Here is a 23,513-nt window from a genome sequence, read left to right on the forward strand (position 1 = left end):
CTGGGAGGAGGTGAATATAGCTACTTCCACATACTCTATACCACCATCCTGGATCCCCAAAAGGAATTTATTTTTTAAGTTCAAAAAAATGTTGACATTGTCCCCATAGGAGGAGTAACTTAAGAGAATGGGGAAGAAGAGAAAGAACCTTGTGGTGATGAATCAGAACTGGGAGTATCAGTATGAACTCAGGAAAAAATTAGTTGACTTTTTGGGTAGGGGAAGTTTACATGCTTAAATTTCCATGTCCACAGCATATTTGGAGCATCAGATTAGAAGCGTGTGGGTAGGGTGATGAGGGAGGGTGATGAGAAGTGAGAGTGGGCTGGCAGGCGCCAGGTGGCAAGGGGAGGCCAGGTCCACATCTGTTCTGGAAACCTTCAGGGCTACATGGTTTTGGAATATAAAGGTTTTCAAATTTTAGGAAAGTAAAAAAGATTATGTACATCCATTGTGTAATATGATCTATTATACAGACTCAACATAGGTGCAGTGAAATCTGTGCACATTTGCACAGAGCAGGATAAAGACCATGACCTCAAATCAGGTTGGATAAGCTTTTGCCACGCAATGAGTTTTGCCACCAAAGGTATAAAAGGAATTTCAATTTTTAGAGCTTCTTACACATCAGAGTTCAGATATGAGACTTCGGTCCTGCAGAAAAGTAAAGCCAAGATAAAGTGCTAGCGGTAGACTTGAGTTTGAATCCTGACTCCAGTACCCACTAGCTTCGTGAATGTGGATAAGTGTCATTAAACTTCTAAGCCTCAATATCGCCATCTATAAAATAAAAACAGCCCTGGCTGGTGTGGCTCAGTGGACTGAGCGCCAGCCTGCAAACCAAAAGGTTGCTGGTTCAATTCCCAGTCAGGGCACATGCCTGGATTTTGGGCCAGGTCCCCAGTTAGGGGGCATGTGTGAGGCATCAATGTGATCCCTCACATGTTGACATTTCTGTCCCTCTCTTTCTCCCTCCCTTCTCCTCTCTCTAATAATAAGTAAACAGATAAATAAATAAAATCTTTAAAAATAAATAAATAAAATAAAACCAGTGCCTATTTTGTAGAGGCTGTGGTGAGGGTGAAAAAGTGCCAACATTTAACATTAACAAGTTGTTAAAATGTAGAAGAAGGGGCTCATTAAACAGCAACCACTAACAATGCCAAGGATGATAAAATGAAACAGCCTGAGGCCATATGTGCCAGATCGAAAAGGCCTGGTACTTTCTGAGCCCTGAGAGCCTGACTGCATTCTGGTTCATTGCTCCGCCTGTGCTCATTTGATGATTCTACATAATTAAAAAAGGATTAAAAAGAATTAAAGTATGTTCTGTGTCCCCAGCATCCACTTCAATTTATTTTAAAACAAAAGGCCTTGATGCTTACATTGGTCCACTCTGCACTAACTAGAAAACTCGACCACCCCTTTGGCATGGTCTAAGATGACCAAGTTTCAGGAAGCATGTATGCTAGCCTTGCTGGATTATCAGTCTTTTATAAACTAGTGTAGAAAGAAACTTTATTTTATTTGTCTGTCTATATATCCCCTATGGCACCCATTAGAGGGCCTCACCTATGGTAGTTTCTCAATGATTTATTGGAGAATAGATAATACTTTCCAAAATTTGTAGTTTTAAAAAAGAGTACCTGAAAAATGTCAGGTTTTGCCTCCTACATTCTAATTTAGCTTTCGAGAAAACTTCTTTGTACTCAGATACCTTAATTATACATCAGCTTAAACAGGGGATAAGTCTTTTATAGTTAATTAGTGAACCTAAAAATAAATATGAACTACCTGATTTTTCAAAAACTTCTCAGTGGTTTTCCTCATATAAGTTGAAAATATTTTATCCTGTGTGTTAATGCTGGATACTTAGTTTCACTAAAGGGTTCCAATAAACTTTTTAAAAGTAAACTTACAAAAAAAAGAACCTTTTGGTTTTAATTCAATGTCCTCTCAAAAGGGTTCTGTTTTTATAAGTCTTCTGACATACTATTTTCCAGTTATTCTTCCCAGTTATTTGACTTCATTTTTTCCCCACTTATGTGGCTTTTCTACATTCCTTAATTTTGATTTTCTATTTTATTCTGCATTTCTCTAAATACTTTTATCTTATTCAAATGTACCAATTAAATAATTCCCTAGTATCAGTTTAGAGGATGACAAAGGAGTGGGTGAGGGGCAAGGAAAATTCTGACTTTAATGAACGCAAATTAGTCATTGGCTTTAATAGACTCGTGTGTATTTTTCTTCACTGCTTCCTCCTCATTTAATGGCCCTTTTCTTTCTCTTCGGTTTTCTGTTTGTTTTTCATACTTTACCCTTTCATTGAAAAGTTGGAGACAATTACTACATTTGCAAAAGGTATGATTTGCTTTGCTTGGAAAGGTTCCAAATAGCTTTCCATTCATTGAGATGTAGAATGAATTAGACATAGAAACGCAAATGACTTTCTATTTAATGCAGAGAGCCCTCCCACTGATGGTCACCATAAGAAAGGAGCATTTGACTAGCCTTCTGAGAGCAAGAATAATACTTCAGACTTATTCTTTACATCTGGTTTTCACAGTGGCCTATATTTCCGGTGAATCTTTAATCCTCTTTTCTTCTTTTTTTGTGTGTGTTTTTAAAAATTTTTATTGTTATTCAATTACAGTTGTATGCCTTTTCTCCCCATCCCTCCACCCCACCCCTCTTTTCAACTAAGTTACAAGAAGCAGGAAAAAAAAAACCCTAAAGAAGTGACCTGATGATATATTTTATAATTAAAGAGAAGGCTGAGAAACTCAGAGCCAAATGTAGAGTCTCCTGTTTGGATTACTTGAAGGCTATCTTTGTTCACATCTTTCAGCTTTCATACCTGGTGGGAGATGGTTTGGGAGGAGTAGTAATGGAATCAGGGGGTGGAAAATGAGAGCAACAAATGGAAAAACTACAAGCAAGGCACCCAAATCCAACAGAATGATCAGCGCTCATTCAGATAATTTTGCTTTCCTTAAATACTGCCAGTTAAATGTTTGAGTTTCCAATGTATTTTTACCATTAACCATGTTAAAATGGATAAAATATAATGGAGAAAACAGCATTTTAAGGGCAGCTCTTTTATTTTTCTCCAATTATAAGATTCCAGTCCTTTGAAAACACTGAATTTTGAAGTCATAAGTAATTAAGTCTTAGAGTTACCAGGGCTAAACAATGATTAACTGAAATGTCCTTCAAAGAAACAAACTGAAGTGTGAATGGAGAGCTATCAAATGATTGTGAATATCCTTCAGAAGAATCCCTTACTTTTTTAGCTTCACTTATACTTTTAAAATGTTTGTTTTAGACCATTTCCAGAAGTACTATTTCATTTCCTGAGAAGATTAACAGTTTTCTTTTGTTTGGTAAAACTTCCTGAATTTCAAAAGAGATTAAAATACGTAGCAGATTTGGGGGTCTACCACACTTGAGGCTGCCGTCACTTCAGACCAGGAGCTTGTTATTATTACTGGCATTATTACTAACAGTGAACCAGAAACTTCAGAGCCAAAGACTAGCGAGTTCACACACACCTCATTCCCTATCACATTCAATGCCCCCACAACACCCAAAGATTACACTACTTCTTTTGGTCCAACATCTGTTTCATTATGCTCACAGGTGCTGTGGGTCAGGGATTGAGACAGCACACAGGAGTGATGGCTTGCCTGGAAGCTCAGTTGGGAAAACTCAGCGCTAGAGAAGTGACTAGACCATGGTGGGGGGCAGTGCTGGAAGTATCTGAAGGCTTCCTACTTATTAGCATTGCTGACCGAAGCACCAGCACCGCTGGGTGGCCTCTCTGTGGACTTCCTCAGCATGGCAGCCTTGGGCTAGATGGATTCTTGTATAGGTTCATTAAACAAGGTGGAAGCTGTATGGCCTTTTATGTCCCAGCCTCAGATGCCACTCTCAGCTGGTCAAAGCAGCCACAGCCTGCCCAGACTCCAGGGGACAAAGCAGCCACAGCCTGCCCAGACTCCAGGGGACGGGATCAGACTACCCCTCTTGATGGGGAGCTGGCAAAGGCACATTGTAGAAAAGCATCGTTGTGGCTCTCCTTGGGAAATGACACCTGCCCTAAGATGTTCATGAGGATGTATTGAAGATGATTTATTTCTCAAATTATATTTTGAAGCATTCTTCTATTGCCTGAATTTGTTTCATCTGGGGTCATTTTTTTTCTTGTGGCCATTTATTTATCTTAGTTTCTTTCTTTCCGCTGTGGGCTTCCCTCAGCTGTCTGGTGATCCTTGCTTATTTAGTCATGTTTCAGAGTGAGGCAGCCTAAAGACTAAGTGAGCACCTAGAACATCTGATTTAGAGGGCTTTTTGGTGGAGGTCCTAACACCACCTCAGCTTTCCTAATCCTCCTTAAATAATTTATTCAGGGTTGTTAGAGAAGAACCTCCCTTTTGCCCTTTACTGTGCCTAGGGGTAACTGCATGCCTAATAATGTTCTGATGGTCAGGGTGGAAGGCGACCCTTCTGTTTGCAGACTTCCGGTTCATTCTCCAGTGTGATAACTGCATCACACCACACTGGAGAATGAATGAGGTTGAGGGGGGAGATAAAAAGCAAATATAGTTAAGTCCTCACTTAATGCCATAGATAGGCTCTGAAACTTTTGGTAAAATGACAGATAACAAAAGCAATTTTAACTGATATAGACAATAGTTAGGTTCCTGTGGTGTGTCATCAACATCATAATAAAACATTATTCAAGGGCCTGCTAGATGGCAGTTAACTGGTGAATCTAAGTGCTAGACAGGAGTGTTAACTGTATTGTTTTTACACCTTTTCCTAAGGTCAGAAATGGGTTTTTTTCCCTTTTCTTTTTATTTATTTATTTATTACTGTTGTTCAACTACAGTTGTCTCCATTTTCCTGCCACCACTTTCCCCCACCCCACCCACCCCCACCTCCCTCCTGCCCTCAACCCCCCTACCCTGCTGTCTTTGTCCATGAGTCCTTTATACGTGTCCCTTGACAACCCTTCCCCTTCTTTCCCGTTATCCTCTTCCCCCTCCCCTCTGGTCACTGTCAGTTTGTTCTTTATTTCCATGTCTCTGGTTCTATTTTGCTTGCTTGTTTGTTTTGTTGATTAGGTTCCACTTATAGGTGAGATGCTATGGTATTTGTTTTTCACCATCTGGCTTATTTCACTTAAATGAGTGGATCAAAAAACTATGGTACATTTATTTACACAATGGAATACTACACAGCAGACATGTTTTCAAATAAAAGATTTGGAAGGGACATTGTAAACAACCTAAATATCCAACAATAAGGGAACAGTAAAATAAATTACAGTATTGTATATTTACAGGGGGAAATATGCAGTCGTTAAGAAGTGTTTTTACAGAAAAACAGTCTTCTACAAAAGGTCGTTCTATAGCTAGATCCAGTCTATTATTTAAAGGAAAAAGCCCTGGCCAGTGTGGTTCAGTTGCTTGGAGCATCATCCCGTACACCAAAAGGTTGTAGGTTCATTCCTAGTCAGGACACATGCCTAGATTGTGGGTTCGATCCCTGGTCCAGTGCACGTGCGAGAGGCAACTGACCCATGTTTCTTTCCCTCCCTTCCCTTTGCTCTAAAATCAATACGCATGTCCTCTAGTGAGAATTAAAAAATTAAAATTAAAATTAAAAAATGCACTAGAGCCATTCTATTGTTTAAAAAAAGTAGAAAAATCTCCTAAGAACATGCTACTCTATGCAGACTTTCCTGAAGGTGTCTGAAGCTCACGATATGTACCTTCATGTCATGACTGTTGTTGCTACAGGAATAGAGGTTGCAGAGTGACTGTGGTGGAGTCGCTAAAGTTAAGGCACGAGAGGGTTGTGGATCTTCCCCTGATGGACATCTGTATCTGCGCTGAGGGAAAGTGGGTGATGTCCACTAATGACTTGATCCTCTCTTTAGAAATCCTATTTGTTTACTCTTTTGAAATATATATGCCCATAAACAGACTAGTGAGAAACCTGCCCCTCAGAATGGAAGATAAGGCCAAAGCAAGTTGTACGTGGATTTCATTGTGGGCCTCAGTCTGTGCCCACTGCATGGGCAACCCTCTGCCACTGCCCCCAATCACTGAGTTCTATATCCTGTGGGTCCCAGGATCCCTCAGAAAATGGAAGAGTCTGTTAGCACACTACCTGGCACATTGCAGGTATTTAATGCAGGTATTTACTGATTAGAACTGAAAATTAAAATACCTAGTAAGTTTCAGTATAAACTTACTATAGCAAATAAAATTCAGTGGTTCAAGCTAACATTTGCTGGTAATGGTCAGTTTCTCTTATGGGCAGATCACTGCATTCTATATATTTGGTTAGAGGTATTGAAATCCTTAGAGTTAGGGGAAGAGCCAAAAGGTAGATAGGAAGGTGATACTGTGGTGGCAGTAACTGTTAATATGGTGTGTCCGGCCAGGGAGTGCTCAGAACTGATATCAAATAGAACTCTAGCCAGCAAGAACATGTAAATAACAATCATAGCCAAAACCACCACACAGATCCACATCAACCTAATTCCAGAGAGGGTTGGGATCTAGTCTTAAGGGTGGATTGGTGAGTTACAGGATGTCTTGTTGTCATGGAAGCAGGAACAGTTAAGTAAAGGTCACAGTGTACTCATCTTGAAGGTTAACTGAGGCAAAATGTTAAGTTAACCATTACAGTGAATGAAAAGGATCCAAGGCCATTCATGCTCAAAGCACAGGAGCTGGAAGTGCTGTTTCTTGGAAAATGATCAGTTTATATAGCTGCAACCTTCAGCCAACAACCTTTGAGATAATTAACATTAGAGATTTAGAGCACCCTACGCAGTTTTTATTCTTAGCAGGAAGCTGATTTCATCCAGGAAATGCTGTGTCACTAATTTCCCATAATAAAGGCATAGCCAGTATCTACAGAGCACCGACCATGTGCCGTGCATTGTGCCGCATGGTTCTCAATTTCAGCAGTGTAACAAGCCTATGATTAGATGCTATCATTTCCATTTTGCAGATAAGGTCACTGGAATGTAGTGGGATTAAGTGATTAGCCCAAGCTCTCACTGGTGGTAGGCACCAGGAATCAAGATTTGAGTACAGTCTACATAGACTGCTTCTCATATTCCCTGAGACAATAAGACAGACAACGAATGGCGGTGATCTTCAGAATAAGAATTGTTTCAGTGTAAGTAAATAAGTAGGTATTAATCTAAAGTTCAGAGATGATAACATCAGATGACCATTAGATTATGCAATTTCCTGATTGTCTAACAGAACAAGTTCAGACAAAACCTCAGTATTACTAAAACTGTCTGCTAGAAAGAATTGCATTGGGGTGATGGTATATAATATTGAAAGAAATAGTATATTATGTTGAATGGAAAATGCGTAGATTTAAAAGCCCAACCTACCTGAATGGTAACTGTGGTTTTGCCCCTAACTTTGCTTAGTCAAGGTACTTAAATCACCTAAGCTTTAGCGTCTTCATCCCAGAAATGGAAACAACTACTTCAGAGATGTTGTGAGAATTACAGCTACATTTTTCCACTATTGTGTCTGTTAGATAGTGGTACCCAAAAGGTAAGGTGCCTTTGCCTCCTAAAAAGAATAATTTCTGGTTCACTTTGGAAGAGGTGGCCAAGGTGTTATGTCAACAACCAGCTGATGGTTTGGGCAGTCTCTTCATTACTTGGGGTTTCCACTTTACCATGTGTGAAACCGGGGACTTTGGACAGATGATCTCTAAGCTCAAGTTCCCACTGAATGAATCTAAGAGGAGAAAGAATATTTGGGTTTCTCCTACACCAACTTTGCCTAATAATATACAGCCTGGAACAACCCAGAGAGCACCTATAGCAGTAAGCAGCCAAGAAAAGGATCAAGAAATCAAGAAAAAGAGTAGCACACACATTTACATTTACATTTGTTCTTCCATTTGTGTCCCCAATCCAGAAAGCCTCCAGGGACACTTTAGATAAAGGACAATTCGGTTAACACCTCACACATTCCCCCACTCCTATGACACAAACAGGTAGTAACAGCAGGAAAGCATGCACAAATTCATGGGATTCATAAAGTTTGATATATAGCTCTTTGTCCATAGCTCTTCTTGGGCTTGGGTAAAAAGTCCCATCAGAAATAATAGCAAGCAATTCCAGAAGGACTTAGGTGATAAACCTGACTGTGATAAAAAGCACTATAAATGATCGAGTGTATAAAAACTTGGGCTGTGTGCTAAATAAAAAGGAAACCAACTTCTGGTGTTAAACGGTGTAAATATATGAGCAAAAGCTGGAACGCTATCGCAAAAAAAAAAAAATGATGGAAGGATTATAGGTGATTTTCTTTGCAAATGCCTTTAATTGTATGCTTTGATAATTACCAAAGAATGGAACACAGTGGGAAACAATATTTACATAGCACAATAGCTCACTATGCCAGAAAGACAAGGAATTCACACTCATGATTAAAACTCCAGGTTCCAGCTTAAATGGTCAAGGGTATTTTACACACAACAAAACGCAGAAAATAAACCCACATGGGGGTGGGGACACGACTTTGAGCTTCTATATTACCTATTACACAATTAAAATCCTACAACTTCATTTTGGCAGGGCTGTGGAAAAACTTGTACACTTAAAACCTTGGGGACAGCCCTGTAGATTAAAGCCATAAAATTCCTCAAGCCTTTCACCCGGTAATTCCACTCAGGGGCACACACCCCAGAGGTAAACTGCCAATTACCTGGAAAAGTCTTAGGTATCCCAAAAGTCACACTCCTGATAGCCAAGGTTTACTGTTACTAGCCAAAGGGAGAAACAGAGCTCTATCATTTAAATGCAAATTAAGAGCAATCACTTCAAGTGTCTTTAACTGGGAATGGAATTCACTTAGACTAGAGGTCACAAACTTTCTGTAAAGGGTCAATTGGTAAACATTTTTGGCTTTGTGGACCAAGCCATTTCTGCGGCAACTCCTCAACTACTGTGTGTGGAGGGAAAGAAGTCACAGATAATATGTAACAAATGTGTATGATTGTGTGTTTCAAGAAAACTTCATTTACAAAAACAGGAGTTTTCCAAAACCATAGAGTGTACCAAAGATGAACCCCAATGTAAACTATGGACTTTGGGTGGTGATAATGGATCAATGTGGGCTCATCAGTTGTAACAAATGTCCCCCACACCAGTGAGGGATGCTGATTGTGGAGGAGGCTACATCCAGGGAGGGGAGTTATGTGGGAACTCCCTGTTCTGCTAAATGTTGTTGTGAGCCTCAAACTGCCCTTAAAAATAAAGTCTATTAATTGCAAAACAAAAAACAGGTGGCTGGCCTTCAGGCTATTGTTGACAACCTCCCTTAGACAGCGGTATTCCGAAAACAAGAGGATTTGCTCAACTCTGAAATCAAGATCATCATGGAAGCAAAACAATAGAAAGCATTCAATTTTTTTTTAAGTAAAAGTGATGATATTTTCTGATTCCATCGGTAACAAAACCAAAGTTTCCCAAATCTCTTTTAAAGAGTTTTATTCATTTTTACAGAGAGGGAGAAAGAGAGGGAGAGAAACACCAATGTGCGGTTGCCTCTCATGCGTACCCCACTGGGAACCCAGCCCACAACCCAGGCATGTGCCCTGACTGGGAATTGAAATGGTGACCCCCTGGTTTGCAGGCCAGTGCTCAACCCACTGAGCCACACCAGCCAGGGCCAAGGTTTCCCAAATCTTGCCAACAGTCTAATCAACTTCCCAATGCTTAATGGGTGGAAACCACTCAGTCATCACTAGGTCAGTGTGTTTGTGTCTCCCCTTCAAAAGCTCATAAAACAAATACATGGAAGGAAGCCAGAGCTACACACTTTTAGTGCCTGGAGTCTGATAAAACCAGGCTATGTTGAAATTTAGCCCTACAAGATCATTAAGGCCTGAAAGGCCAATTCTTTCCTTGTATTGAAATACTGGTCAAGATGCAGTAAGTCACATTAGATATCTTTATTATAAATGAAATTGTTCTCTTCCCCTTTAATTCCGAGTAGTTCACTTCTGTCTCCCAACAGCTTAGTCTAATTCTTGGCAACTCCTCACAGTAGAAAAACCCTACTGCTTAGAGAAAAGGTGTGTCTTGAGCATATACGTAAAGGTACAAAAGAAACACACCCGGAAATAGAATGTGATTGTTTTTGCCTTTTCTTAACACAATTAAAACAAAACAAAATAAAAATACTTTTTATCTTCTTCAGAAACAAAATCACTGTTCTCGCCTGGTTTCAAGGAATGTAATGACTTAAAAACCCGAGACATTTCTTTCAAAGAGCAGTCATTTGGAATCAAAGTCAACCTCTCAGTGGATATCAGAATCTTAAAGTACTTTCTAAAGGAAAGCAGAGGTGGCTAGGCCCCTAAACCTCAAAAATAGTTAAAACCAGGAAACTGGCTGCCTCCTTCTAATAGCTAAAGGCTCAGAGGCTCACAGAACCAGTGTGATTCTGGTAGGAATCTTTTCTGTGGAAAGAGGATGGAGTTAGCAGACAATCTGCTTTCTGGTGGTTTCATTTGGGAAATGCTATATTTAAATGTGGGGACATTATAGAAGTTTGAACTTATATAACAACTGACTCAAAGTGACAGAATGTTTAATAACCTTTGTATGGAGTCAGTAATTGCCATTTATTTAGCACCCATTCTGTGCAGAGAGCAAAACATCCGAGGAGGCTGCAGACAGGAGGAGGCTGTGACAGGTTACGAGGAAGCAAGGGCCCACCCTCTGAAAAGAAACAGTTTAGAATAAAATAACAGAAGGCAGGTGCAAATGCTTTTAATACAAAAAGTGCAGCTATGAAAAACACAAGTGCAAAGGAATTGGAAAATAAAACAAGTAGAAGTAAGTCTGCAAGGAGGGATAAAAGTGATTAATGAAGGAATCAGAAGGAAGGGCAAAAAATGATGAATGATAAAAAGCACGTCTGAATGCAAATGTGAATCAATTCGGTTTCCTATGAACTCACTCAAGATTCAGAAGGTTCTATTTTATTTTGTCATAACAGCCCAAGTTCTTCTTTTCTTATATCACTAAGAGAATTTTTTAAAATATTTTATTTATTTATTTTTAGAGAGAGGGGAAGGGAAGGAGAAAGAGAGGGAGAGAAACATCAATGTGTGGTTGCTTCTCATGCGCCCCCCACTGGGGACACAGCCCACAACCCAGGCATGTGCTCTGACTGGGAATCAAACCAGTAACCCTTTGGTTTGCAGGCCGGCATTCAATCTACTGAGTCACACCAGCCAGGGCACTAAGAGAACTTTTAATTCATAACAATTACTTAATAGAAAGACCTCAAACTTTCGCAAATATAATAAAGAACTACCATAACATTAACTCCCAAAGACAATAAATTGGTCCCAAAATCCCGAGAGTAACAGGTTTCAGGGGAAAAAAGGAAAAGTTATATTGAGAAATAAAATCAATCAATAAATGTTTATTCTGACTATTAAAATGTTATGTTCCCATTACTCCTAATAAATATATATATTATCTGAAGCCTCATTGTCCAATAGAAATATAACGTGAGCCACATGTGTAATTTTAAACTTGCTAGGAGCCACGTTAATATAAAAAGAAGTAAAACTTTTGACATTTTATTTATTCTAATATATCCAAAAGATAATTAGTTCAATGGAGAATTAATACAAAAATATATTGAGATATTTGACTATTTTAATATAAAAAGTCTATGAAATCCAGTGTATATTTTATTCTTTTTTATTTTATTTTTTAATTAATTAATTTATTTTTATTCAGTAACAATTGTCTGCATTTTATTCTTACACTGTCAATTCAAAGCTAAATTTCTATCAGAAATTATTGACCTATTGATATAGTTAGATTTCATCAATAGTTAAGGTAGATTCACATACCCAAATTGTTCCAAACACACTTAAAAGTTTTCCAATGAACTGATTTAAGTATCAGTTTTACGTTTAAATGACAATTAAATCAATTTGGTTTCTCAGCCACACCAACCACATTTCAGGAGCTCAACAGGCTCAAGTGGCTGGAGCTGAGCAGAGTGGACACAGAAGGCTAAAGAAATAATTATGAAGACAATCACTGGAACCAAAAATTCAAACCTAATTATTAAAAGAAATATAATAAGGCAAATAAGATACACAATATTGTAGAAAATTAAGGTATTAAAAACAGAAAGCAAAAGAAAATTATAGATGTTTATCATAACAGACGGCAGATCTGTCATCTCAATAAACATAAATTGGTTAAACTTAACCACATAAAAGAAAAACTATGATTCACAAAGCAAAACTTAACTTTATACTATATTTCAAGGTAATATGTAAGCAAACTAATTCTGAATATAAAAGGATGGCAATGCCAGGAAGTTTTCTTCTCGTTTATACCAGAAAGTATAAAAGAGAAGAAAATCAAGTTCTAGATCTCAATGTCAAATACGGTTGACCAGGCCAAAAAGCATTAGGCTGGTGAAAAGTCAGCACTCTCGCTAAATGGTACATCTCACAACGAGGACGCGACAGGTAACAAAATCTACACAGCAAACATAGCATCAACAGGCACAAAGCAAAAACCACAGGCAACAGATGAAGAAACAGAATCATGTTATTAGGAGACTTGACCTTCTTTTGGGCCACGGCAGAGCAAGTAGATTCAAAAAGTAAAAGTAGAGAAAATTTCAATAACATAATTAATATGGTACATTTGACATATCAAACTCTGTAACCTGAGAAGAGAGTGTAACCTTCTCTTTACTGACCAAAGAACAATCACAAGAAATGACCAAATATTGGACTACAAAGTAAACATCAATAAATTAAATAATGATTCAGATAACATCCTCTGACCACAGTGCAGCAGAACTAAACATAAAGAAAATTAGGGCTACAAAACTGTAGCCCTATGTGCTGAAATAAACAACGAAGCAGAAAAGAAAGTCAAATGAACCAGAAACAAAAGTCATAAAACTAATAAATGGATTCAATCATATAAACCAGCAATTTTCAACCTTTTTCATCTCATGGCACACTTAAACCAATTACTAAAATTCTGCAGCACACCAAAAAAATATGTTTTTGTCAATCTAACAAAAAAAATAGGTATAATTTTGATTCATTCCCACCAGACGGCTATTGTTGTGTTAGTTGTTGTCATTTTTTTAATTTGACAATCTAAGGGAAAAGAAGTCATTGCTCCTGACTAAATAGTCACGAATTGCACATTTAAAAAATTATTGGGGCACATGGGTTGAAAATCATTGCTATAAACCACCATCTAATCTAGCCAAGAAAGGAGAGAGAACAAATACAAAAGAAACAGAAAGGAAAGAGCCACAGAGAAAATTAAGGCTGATAAGAGACTACTATCTCAGCTATGCAGATTCACGTGAAATCTCAATAACTACGGTAATTTTCTAGAGAAATATATCAAAAGGGCCTGTAGAAGAAACAGGAAAGCTACACAGATCAATTCCAAAAGTTGTCAAACAATGAGAGCCTCCAAAACACACTAGGTTTAAAAGTTTTCATGGGTATTCTAACAAATCTTTAAAGAACACATAATTTGAAGGATCTGTTGGTCTTAATACAGAAAAATATTTCCTTCTAAAACAAGCATGACATTGATAAGGAAAATCTAACAGACTGCTCGCTCACACACACAACATCTGCAGACAACCAGTTGGTGGATAGCAATACAATGAACCCGGGAATTCATCATCCTTTACTCTCTACTTCTATGCATGCTTAAAATCTTCCATAAAAAAGGTCAAGTAAACAAATGTTTCCTCAAAGAGAAAAAATGCCATCTAGATACCATTTTTCGCTAATCCGAAGTTTGACAAAAATGTGGTGAATGTGTAAGGAAATAGGCCCACTTAAACTTCTTTCTAGTGAGGATAAACAGACAACCTCTATGGAAAGCAGGTTAACAATGTTTATCAAGATTGCAAATGCACATGCCCTTTGATGTTGTAGTAGTCCTATGTTTAGGAATTCTTCATATATATCTATACAAGCACAGTAATTCATTGTAGTACTGCTTGTCATAGCAACGATTCAAAACGACCTCCTAACCATCAACAGGGAGTTAGCTAATGAGTTATATAGCACACTCATAGAAATAAATTCTCAGAAGCCATAAAAAAGAAAAGAAGTTTGCCGATACAGCTATGGAAAGCTCTCTGAGTTATTAAGTTTAAAAAGCAAGGTACACACAAAAACATAAGCTGCTGTTGACGTAAAAACAGGGAGGCTAGTAAACAAAAGTTGGAAACTGACTTTTCTCTGTCCTTTAGCACCCTTTGGATTTGGAACCATGTGACTATAATCTCAGACCAAAAAGAAAATTTCACTTTTCAAAATCCCATCCTTTAGAAGGCACTATTGCCATTATAAACTCATGATCCATTTAGACCATTTGCTATTCTTGCTACCCTTTGCTGTGTGGAAGGCCATGTTTCAAGAAAAGGTTGAGTTCAAGAAACTGTTCTCATTTTAAAGGGCGTAGAGAAAAAAGGCACACGGATAAAAGGCAGACAGTACTCTAGATCCAAACCATCGAATTAGTGGTTTTCAACCCTGGTTATGCTTTAGAACCTGGGCATCTTCTAAAAATACCAATGCCCAGCACCCCACCCCCAGACCATTTATATTAGAAGTTGGGGTGATGGGGCCCAGGCATGCAAACCACTGATCTAAATACTTGACGGCAGTGGTCCTCAACAGAGGGTGATTTGGCCTCCACCAGGGGACACGGCACTTCAGGAGACCTGTTTGGTTGTCACAACTTCGGGGGAGGAGTGTTACTACTGGCATCCAGTGGGTAGAAGCCAGGGATGCTACTTCAGTAGACGCACAGGACAGCACCCCTGTGACAGTGACTTGCCCTAAAATGTCAAGAGTACTGAGACTGAGAAAGAGTCCTTTAAAATATAAGCACTGCTTAATAAGATCATATAAGTTTCAACCAATGTCACCCCAATAAATTTAATTTAAAAAATAAAAGCACTGCTTCTAAAGTAACAACCAGTTTTGGTCTTCACTCTTTTTAAGTAAGGGGTGCACTGGTCTAATCCAGCTGTTCCAGGGGCCATAGAAACAACAATGTGTTTGTTGACATGGTTCTAACAAATACCAAAACATAAAATTCCATGTATATCCTTTCTCTGGTCCCTGCCCAGTTATTCTAGTCAAAAATTGTTGTAAAGTAGCCAGGGCGAGAAGGTCATAGAGTTCACATGGTGGCAGCCTGCGGGTCAACACGGTTCACGCATCTATTTCACTTGAGCCACAGGTCTTTTAAAATATATCGAACTGGTGCCAATTCAGCTGTCCCTTCTGGAGCCAGCATATACCCAGGAGTCTGCCACCATCCCCACCCTGATGACTCATTTGTTCTCCCCTTCCGAGTCCTTGAAGAACTTCAGGTGGTCCTCCCCTGCAGTTTTCTCTAATCTTACACTGGCAGGAAGCCTCTTTACTCTTCTTCCTCCTCACAGTAAAAATACCCCCACATCCATTCTAAATTATAAAACTCCCACATCACTTGCCTAAACGGAACTTCTATCAGGAGCTAGAAGAACTAAGAGAAAAGTATTAGCTGAGATGGCCTTTGTGTGACAACTGTCTTCTAGTTCTCATCAAAGGTTAGGCTTCTTGCCACCCAACTCATCTCTGGGTATTATTGCAAACAAGCTTGTAGTTTGTAAGAAATTCCACTACAATTCTTATATGGTTCTTCTGTGAGATTCCTTACTAGAAAAAGATTTCAATTATTATGCTTCTTCCATTATCCTGGATTAGTGTAACCCTCCACCCTCCCAAAACAGGTTAGAGGCCTTTTATGGGAAATGTCTATGAAAAGATTTGGTCGTTTTCTTCTAAAAAGCTCATTCCTTTTCCTTTGAAATTACAATCAGAGAGTTTTGGAGCTGTGCTTTAGAGATTACCTGATATAATCCTCACGTTTTATTGATGAGGAAAGTGAACCCCAGTGAGGTTTGGTCACTTAGCCAAGGCCACACTCTTGAGTACTGTAGTGGCAGAGCAAGAATTAGAGCATTTGTTTCCAGATACTAGTCCCAGGGGTTTTCCACAATAACACTACCCTCCACTGCGGTGTTCCTAATCAAATATTGTACTGTCCTTGCCAAGACACCTATTAACATGGGTAGGTATTAGCGGCTACAGAAATAAATCCAGTGAAATTTCGCCAAGTGATTAGAGCTACTGCTTTGACTTTGAGGGTGGAAGAAAGGAATTGGGAGTTTCTGGGTTCCTTTTGTTCTTTATTGTGAATTAGCCTAGCTCAGTTTACCCTAACGACAGGTTAATACCTTCAGAATCTTCTCTAAACCATAAATTAGAGATGGCAAACATGCTATTCACAACCACAGTGACATTTTCTTTCTAAACTCTGAAGTCAGTAGCTGCCTCAAACCTCTCCAATTCTCACAAGTGGTCAGAGATGGTAGAGTAAAACTACTGGAAAGCTTTGGGGACTTAAGTTTAAGATGCAACTTCGATTTTCCTCATCATTCTCTGGCAAACTGGTTTCTTAAAGTTTAATCTGGTTTCAACATTACCCTATTCCTGTCTTCCCATTCCACCTTCAGTATGGACATCACATTCTGCATATTGGGTCTTCCTCGAGTGTTCTACCTATTCCACACTTCAGTTTTTATGTCCACCTGAGACTGCTCCTTGACATTTACATAAAATTCATGAAATGAACAGACATAAACAATGGGCTATTTTCCCTTGGGAGCTTAGAACATCTTCACCGCTCCTTTTTATGTTCCTTCAAGGATGCCCAGTTCCATTCTGATACCTGGGTGAGCACTTCTGCTTGACTTTAGGTATTTCACAACCAGCTCTCTCGCATTCAGTAATTAGGAGTATTCACTCAGCGGTTGAAAAGGCACCACTCTGGGGAAACATGATCCAATTAACATAAGGTGGTGGAATCTAGTCCCATCTCAGCTAGGCCTCAGGCAGGCTGGGCACCCGGTCTGCTGTACTCTCACCTCAATCCGTGGGAGCTACCCACCAGCCCAGCCCACTCAACAGGGGAGAAGGTGGGTGGGACACAAAAGTTGAGGCACAAGCAAAGGTGCTGGCACTGAGGCCGAGGTTGTATCAAACCTTGCTCTTACGCTGGGAGCCCCCACGTCCCCTCTTCCCCAGCATCTAAGGCTTAGACAGCACAGGCCTGTAACTATTTTATCATAACACGAAGAAGATAACGCAGTTCGAGTCCTGAGACTCCGGCCACAGTCGGCCACACTACAGCAGCACCTTAAAGCAGAAAAGGAACAAAATGCCATTGCATAATTTATACGACCTCAAGGTGTTTCTAAACAGCTCTTAACCAACCAAAGAAAGAATCTAAAAATAAAAACGTGAAAAAGCCACCCACATTCCTCTGGGAAGTTTTAAGGGCCGGGAGATCTGTGTCAAGTAGATTTGAAGCTAAACATGCAGGTTTGGGGAGTCCCGTTCGGGATGAGGTTCTGTATCTACGGGTAGGCCCCCGACCGGTATGGGTATAAGGCCTTGTCCCCGCGCGCCCCGAAATCAGAGCCCCCAAGAGAGTCCCCGGATAGCCCGGAGCCCCGCCCGCGGTTCCCACGACTTTACCCTAAAGCTGCGGAGACCCGCGGTAGTGGAGGGGCCAGAAGACAGCAGTCCCGCGCCCTGGGGCCGTGGGGACCGTGGGGACTGTGGGGGCCCGGGGCCCTGCACTCACCGAAGTCCAGGAACTGCTTGATGGAGAGCGGCGATGGCGAGAAGCGCGAGTAGCGCTCAATCTGCTTGGGCACCGGCTGCTTCAGCAGGCACCGGAACAGCCGCATCCTCGCCGGGGCAGTGCACGCACCAGCCGAGACACGCAAGCGGCCGCAGGGGCCGGTGCAACCGAGAGGCGCGGATCCGGCAGGTTAGCCAAGCGAGCACCCCGGCCTCAGCCTCGGCCTCGGCGCCGCGGGCGCAGCCGCCGCAGTAGCAGCAGCAGCAGCAGCAGCAGCAACGGCAGTGGCAGCAGCGGCAGTAGCACCTCCCCGGCCCCCACCGGCTGACCGCGACTACCCCAGGCTCCGCCCACGGGGGCGGAGCCGGCCACTGCACGTACACGGCGCTTGAGGGGAGCAGGAAGGGGGGTAGCGGGAGCGCGAGGGGCGTGAGGGGCGCGAGGGGCGCGAGGGGCGCACGCGCCGGCCCCTGATTGGCTGCCGCCGCATTCGCTTTCTTTTGTGGCGTGCGCGGGTTCTTTCCTCTATAGCTCCGGGTCTCTGCGGGGCAAGCAAGTGCCAGTACCTCAAGTCCCGCCTCCGACTAGGTCCTCGGTGGCGGAAAGGTGGCGGAGGTTCAGGGGGGCTGGGAGAAGGCCTGGAGACACGTAAGGAATGACCGCCGCTCCAGGCCTCTCTCAGCCAAAGGCACCTCTTCCAGGAGGCCTTCCCTGGAGGCTGGCTGTTGTGCTTCAGGGTGTTCCTACATCTTGATGCTTTGATTTTTAGATTCTGTTTGCCACTTAACCATAGTGGCTGTTTCATGCCCTCCGTCGCCACCACCACCACCACCATCACCTTTGGGCAGAATCAAATGAAACTCACTGGTTCTGTTTTGTGACCACCCCTCACTCTTGGACAGAATTGTAACATCACTGACTCGTGTCTTGCCCCCCCCCAGCCCCACCCCCAGCCCCACCCCTCCTCACCCTCTCACCCCCACTCTCACTAACACCTTTGGGCAGGATATTTACGTCATTGAGTCTGTTTGGTGACCCGCTGCCCCTGTTCCCGAACCACCACTTCCCTCCCACCTGGGCCAACACCTTTAGACAAGATTGTTAAGTCATTGACTGTTTCACCCACCACCACCATTGGGCAGGATCGAATTTAAGGTCCCTGACACTTTGTTTTGTGCCTCCTCCCCACGATCCCCTGTGCACTCTCCCTAACACCACTAGGCAGGATTAATTGTAAGGTCACTGACTCTGTTTCATGCTCCCACCCCCACTACCACTGGAAAGGATCAAATTTAAGGTCATTGGCACTATATTTCATACCTCCTTATCAATGCCACTACCATACGACAGCTCCCTGTTTCTTGCTTCCCCACCACCAGCACCGCTACTTTGGGACAAAAAGTCTATGCTTACTCCATGTGTTGGTATTCTTTGTCTACATAAGAGTGAACTTGAACTCAGGATTCAGTGAAATCATTATTTCCTAATGTGAATATATGAACTACTGCTTGCTTTAACCATTTCTACCAAACCTTATTTTATTTTTTGCAACGTGTAAACATCAACTAAAATGAAAGGCAGCATGTTCTCTAAGGAAAGGTAAAACTGTAGCTAGAAACCACTCCTTTGCTCTGATTGGACTGGTTTTCTCACTGAATAAGATTATTGGTGTGTAGCTACTGGTACTTAGCTTTTGTGCCTTCAATGGGTATGCATCCAATTCAATTGCATCTCTACTCTGAACTTAAAGAACAGTAATACATGCACTCAAAGACAGCAATGGTCTTCCCCACTTCTAAATTTTCAAGTCATCTTGGTAGTGGTACCGTATACAGACTACCAGGTCTTTTCCATCCAAACCAAAGCCTAAAAGAGACATACTAACAACCTCTTCAACCAGGAGCTCTGCTGGCACAGCTAAGCAATCCTGTTGGTCAGCCCATGTGGGCAGAGAAGAAGACCTGTGGCCTGTGGTGACTTTGTCAGATGCTACCTGGAGGCAGAATGTACTTGGTGGCTATTGTGGGAGTTAGTGAGCAGGGAGAATTCATTATTGGTGAAGAGGAAGGTTTTCCCAACTTAAGCTACAAATGCTGCTGATCTTTCTGAGCTTGAAAATCACTTGTTTCACTCCTTCCTTTTCCACTAAACAAAATGCTACTTTAAATCAATGTATTCAGTTCATTTGATTACCTAAACTGTCATGTGCATAGTTTTATTGATGATTGTCCAAAACGTGGCAAATCTTAGAATTGGAAACAATGTGAAAGAGCGTGGTGTAATAGAAACTGTGCTGGTCCAGGGCTCACATGACCCAGTCCTGAGCTTGGTTCTGTCATTAACTAGCTGTGTGACCTTACACAGGTCATTTAGACTTTCTGTGTCCCAGTTACTCCTTATATCAGAGGAAGATACCCGATTTCTCTCCCTGGTATTTGTGACAATCAAATGAAATAAATCATATCTAATAAAAACACAAGATATTGTACATGTTTTATACAGCAACATGTATTTTTAGCTAATAGTTTCGTGTTAATAGGCAAAATTCAGAAGCTAAACCAGTGGGTTGATTTCGGTGCAGGTTGTAGTTATAAGAGACAGATCTCGAGATAAATAAATAGATCCTGATGAACTTTTTATATTCCTGTACACACCAAGGTCTTTTCCCAGGGGCCCCAATCCCAGTGGCTTTCAAAGTGAGATCCTTGGACCAGCAGCAAGGGAGTTACCTGGGAACTTGTTAGAAAGCAAATTCTTGGACCCCACTCTAGATCTACTGAATCAGAAACTCTGGGGGTGAGGCCTGGCAAGCTATGGGGGTTTTAAAGATATAGCCCCAAATTCTTTAATATTCCTCCCCTCAAGAGATTTAGTAGTACTTGCTTCTAACAAATAAAGGATGGCCAGAGTGATGAGATCCCACTTCAAAGATTAGGCACTAATCTTTGCCTTCCATCATACAATATTCCTGTCCTACAGTCCTACAGTATTGTAGAACTCCAGTCCTACAATATCCCTGACCAGTAATTCCTCAAAATTATAAAGGTCATTAAAAACAAGGAAAATCTTACAAACTCTCACATCCAAGAGAAGTCTAAGGAGACATGAGAACTAATCATAACTTACTATCCTGGATGGGATTCTGGAACAGATTTAAGGACATTAGGTAAAAACCAAGGAATTCTGAACAAAGGATGGACTTTGGACCAACTCTGTTTAATAATAATGTATCAACATTTGTTCATGAAGTGTACCAAATGTACCAAGATAATGCGAGTATGGGAACTGTGTGCTGTCTCAATTTTGTACTATCTTCTCAATTTTGCTGTAATTCTGAAACTGTTCTAAAAATAGTCAATTATACAATACAGTACTGTTGATTATAGTCATTATGTTGCATGTTACATACCCAAAACTTATTTATCTTATAACTGGGAGGTTTGAAGGTTGCTAAGAGAGCAGATCTTAAAAGTTCTCACAAGGGAAAAATATTTATAACTATGTGAGTTGATGGATGTTAACTAAATTTATTGTGGTAATCGTTTCACAATATATACAGATATCAAATCATTATGTTGTATACCTTAAACTTATATGAAGTTATATCTCAATTATATCTCAATAAAACAGGGACATATAAGTACCTTTTGATTAAAAAATGTAAAATAAAATATTTTCAAATAATATAAATGAAAAAATAGGATATCAGTAAACAAATTTTATATCCATAGAATAACTACTGAACATTTAGAGGACAAGTATTACAAAACTAATAATAATAAAGTGAACATTTGAGAAAACACTGTGGCTCCCACCTTGAGGTTCATATTCTCTTTCTCTCTGTCTCACAAGCCACCTGCCATGCTGCAAAGCAGCCCTGTTGGGAAACCCCACAAGAGTGAGCCTGGAAGCAGGTCAGTTTAGAAGCAGAGCCCTCTCTTGTCCTGCACCTTGACTGTAACCTTGTGAGAGACCCTGAGTCACAAGCACTCAGCTAAGCAGCTTCTGGGCTCCTGACCTAAGAAACCTCTCACAGTTTGTTGTAATGAATGTTTGCTGTTTCTATCTGATAAATTTTTGGCTGATTTGTCATGCAGCAATAGCTAACTCACTCTGATGCATACTCAAAGGTAAGAACCTGCTGTCCTGCCCTATATGCTCTAATCCAACGCCCTATTCCTTTTAGCTAATGCCTCAGACCTCAGCATACTCAGCATTTAGAAGGGAGGCCTTTCCTGACCATAAAGGTGATTTGTTCCCCTTGTTATCTACATGGTTTCCTGATTCTCTTGTACTTCCCACTGTAACACTCAAAACACTCTGGTATAAGTCAATTAATGCCTATCTTCGGCACTAGGCATAAGCTCTGTGGGCCTAAGTCTAGCTTATTCAGTGCTTCATCGCCAGCGTGCAGCATAACTATCAGTCACCATTCAGGTTCACAGTAAATATCTATTAAATAAATGAAAACCAACAACAGTAACAACAAAACCTACCACAAATTGCATTCCTTCCCATGAGCTCTCAATAGAGAACAAAGGCAAGGGTAGTGTTCTGAAGAATAGAAGCAATAATGGAAATTTTATTAAATCATAATCTGATAAAGCCAAAGGCCCAAACCCAAAGTGGAATGGACCATACGAGGTAAAAAAAAAATAACTGCTGATTATCTTGTCACCATTAATTGATGGATCTTGTTATAAAATGCCTCCAATATCTCTTGACTTTATGAAATCCTGGTCTCCCTGTCTTTTCCTCCTCCTGTCTTCACTCTCAATCAATATTTTAAAAAATATTTTATTTATTTAATTTTTAGAGAGAGTGGGAAGAAGAGAGGGAGAGAAACATCAATGTGTGGTTGCCTCTTGTGCATCCCCTATTGGGGACCTGGCCTGCAATCCAGGCATGTGCCCTGAGTGGGAATCAAACTGGTGACCCTTTGCTTCACAGGCTGGCACTCAGGCCACTGAGCCCCACCAGCCAGGGCTCAATCAGCATTTTTTGAGCACCTACTGTGTGCTCTGTGAAAGTACCTATGGTCGTCTCTTCACAGTAAATAATCTTCTGGATTAATATTGTCCTCATTTTACATGTGAGTGAATTTAGGTACAGAAAGGTTAAAAAAATTAAGATTATACAGCATGTAAATGACAGCCTGGGTTTGTATCCGGGTCTCCTGACTCTCAATTCTCTGTTCTTTCATAATACTGGCCTGCATTTTTAAAAATAGACTTAATTATTTAAAATCATTTTAGGTACACAGCAAAATTGAGTTGAAAGTACAGGGAATTCCTGCATGCCCCTACGCACACAACCTCCCCGCCATCAACAGTGCACACCAGAATGATACATTTGTTATAATCAGTGAGCTTACACTGACACATCATTATTAACCCAAATCCATACTTTGCATTTACTCCTGCTGTTGTACAGTCTATGGCTTTGGACGACATATATCCACCATTATAGTATCGTGCAGGATAGTTTCACTGGCCCACAAGTCCTCTGTGCTCTGCCTATACATCTCTACCACCAGACCCTGGCAACCACTGATCTTTTTACTGCCTGCATGCATAGTTTTGTCTTTTCCAGAAGTCCTACAGTTGAAATCATACAAGGTGTAGCCTTTTCATTTTGGCTTCTTTCACTTTGCAGTGTGCATTAAAGATTATTCCATGTCTTTTTGTGACTCAATATCTCATTTATTTTAGGGCTGAATAAT

General features: G+C 40.6%; 1 protein-coding gene across 2 annotated transcripts in view; it reads right to left on the reverse strand.

Annotated features, from left to right (window-relative positions):
* Positions 1-18,122, reverse strand: part of PDK3 (pyruvate dehydrogenase kinase 3) — a 67,638-nt gene extending 49,516 nt beyond the window's left edge. The window contains exon 1 of one of the 2 annotated variants that reach the window (XM_024569786.4): positions 17,792-18,122. In XM_024569786.4, coding sequence (XP_024425554.1) covers positions 17,792-17,897 — 106 coding nt within the window. In that variant the 5' untranslated portion in view covers positions 17,898-18,122. The remainder of the gene's footprint in view (positions 1-17,791) is intronic. The other variant, XM_024569787.4, reaches the window with a different exon arrangement.
* Positions 18,123-23,513: the final 5,391 nt, after the last annotated feature.

Source organism: Desmodus rotundus, chromosome X (genome assembly GCF_022682495.2).
Source record: "Desmodus rotundus isolate HL8 chromosome X, HLdesRot8A.1, whole genome shotgun sequence".
In the NCBI taxonomy this organism is placed as follows: Eukaryota; Metazoa; Chordata; class Mammalia; order Chiroptera; family Phyllostomidae; genus Desmodus; species Desmodus rotundus.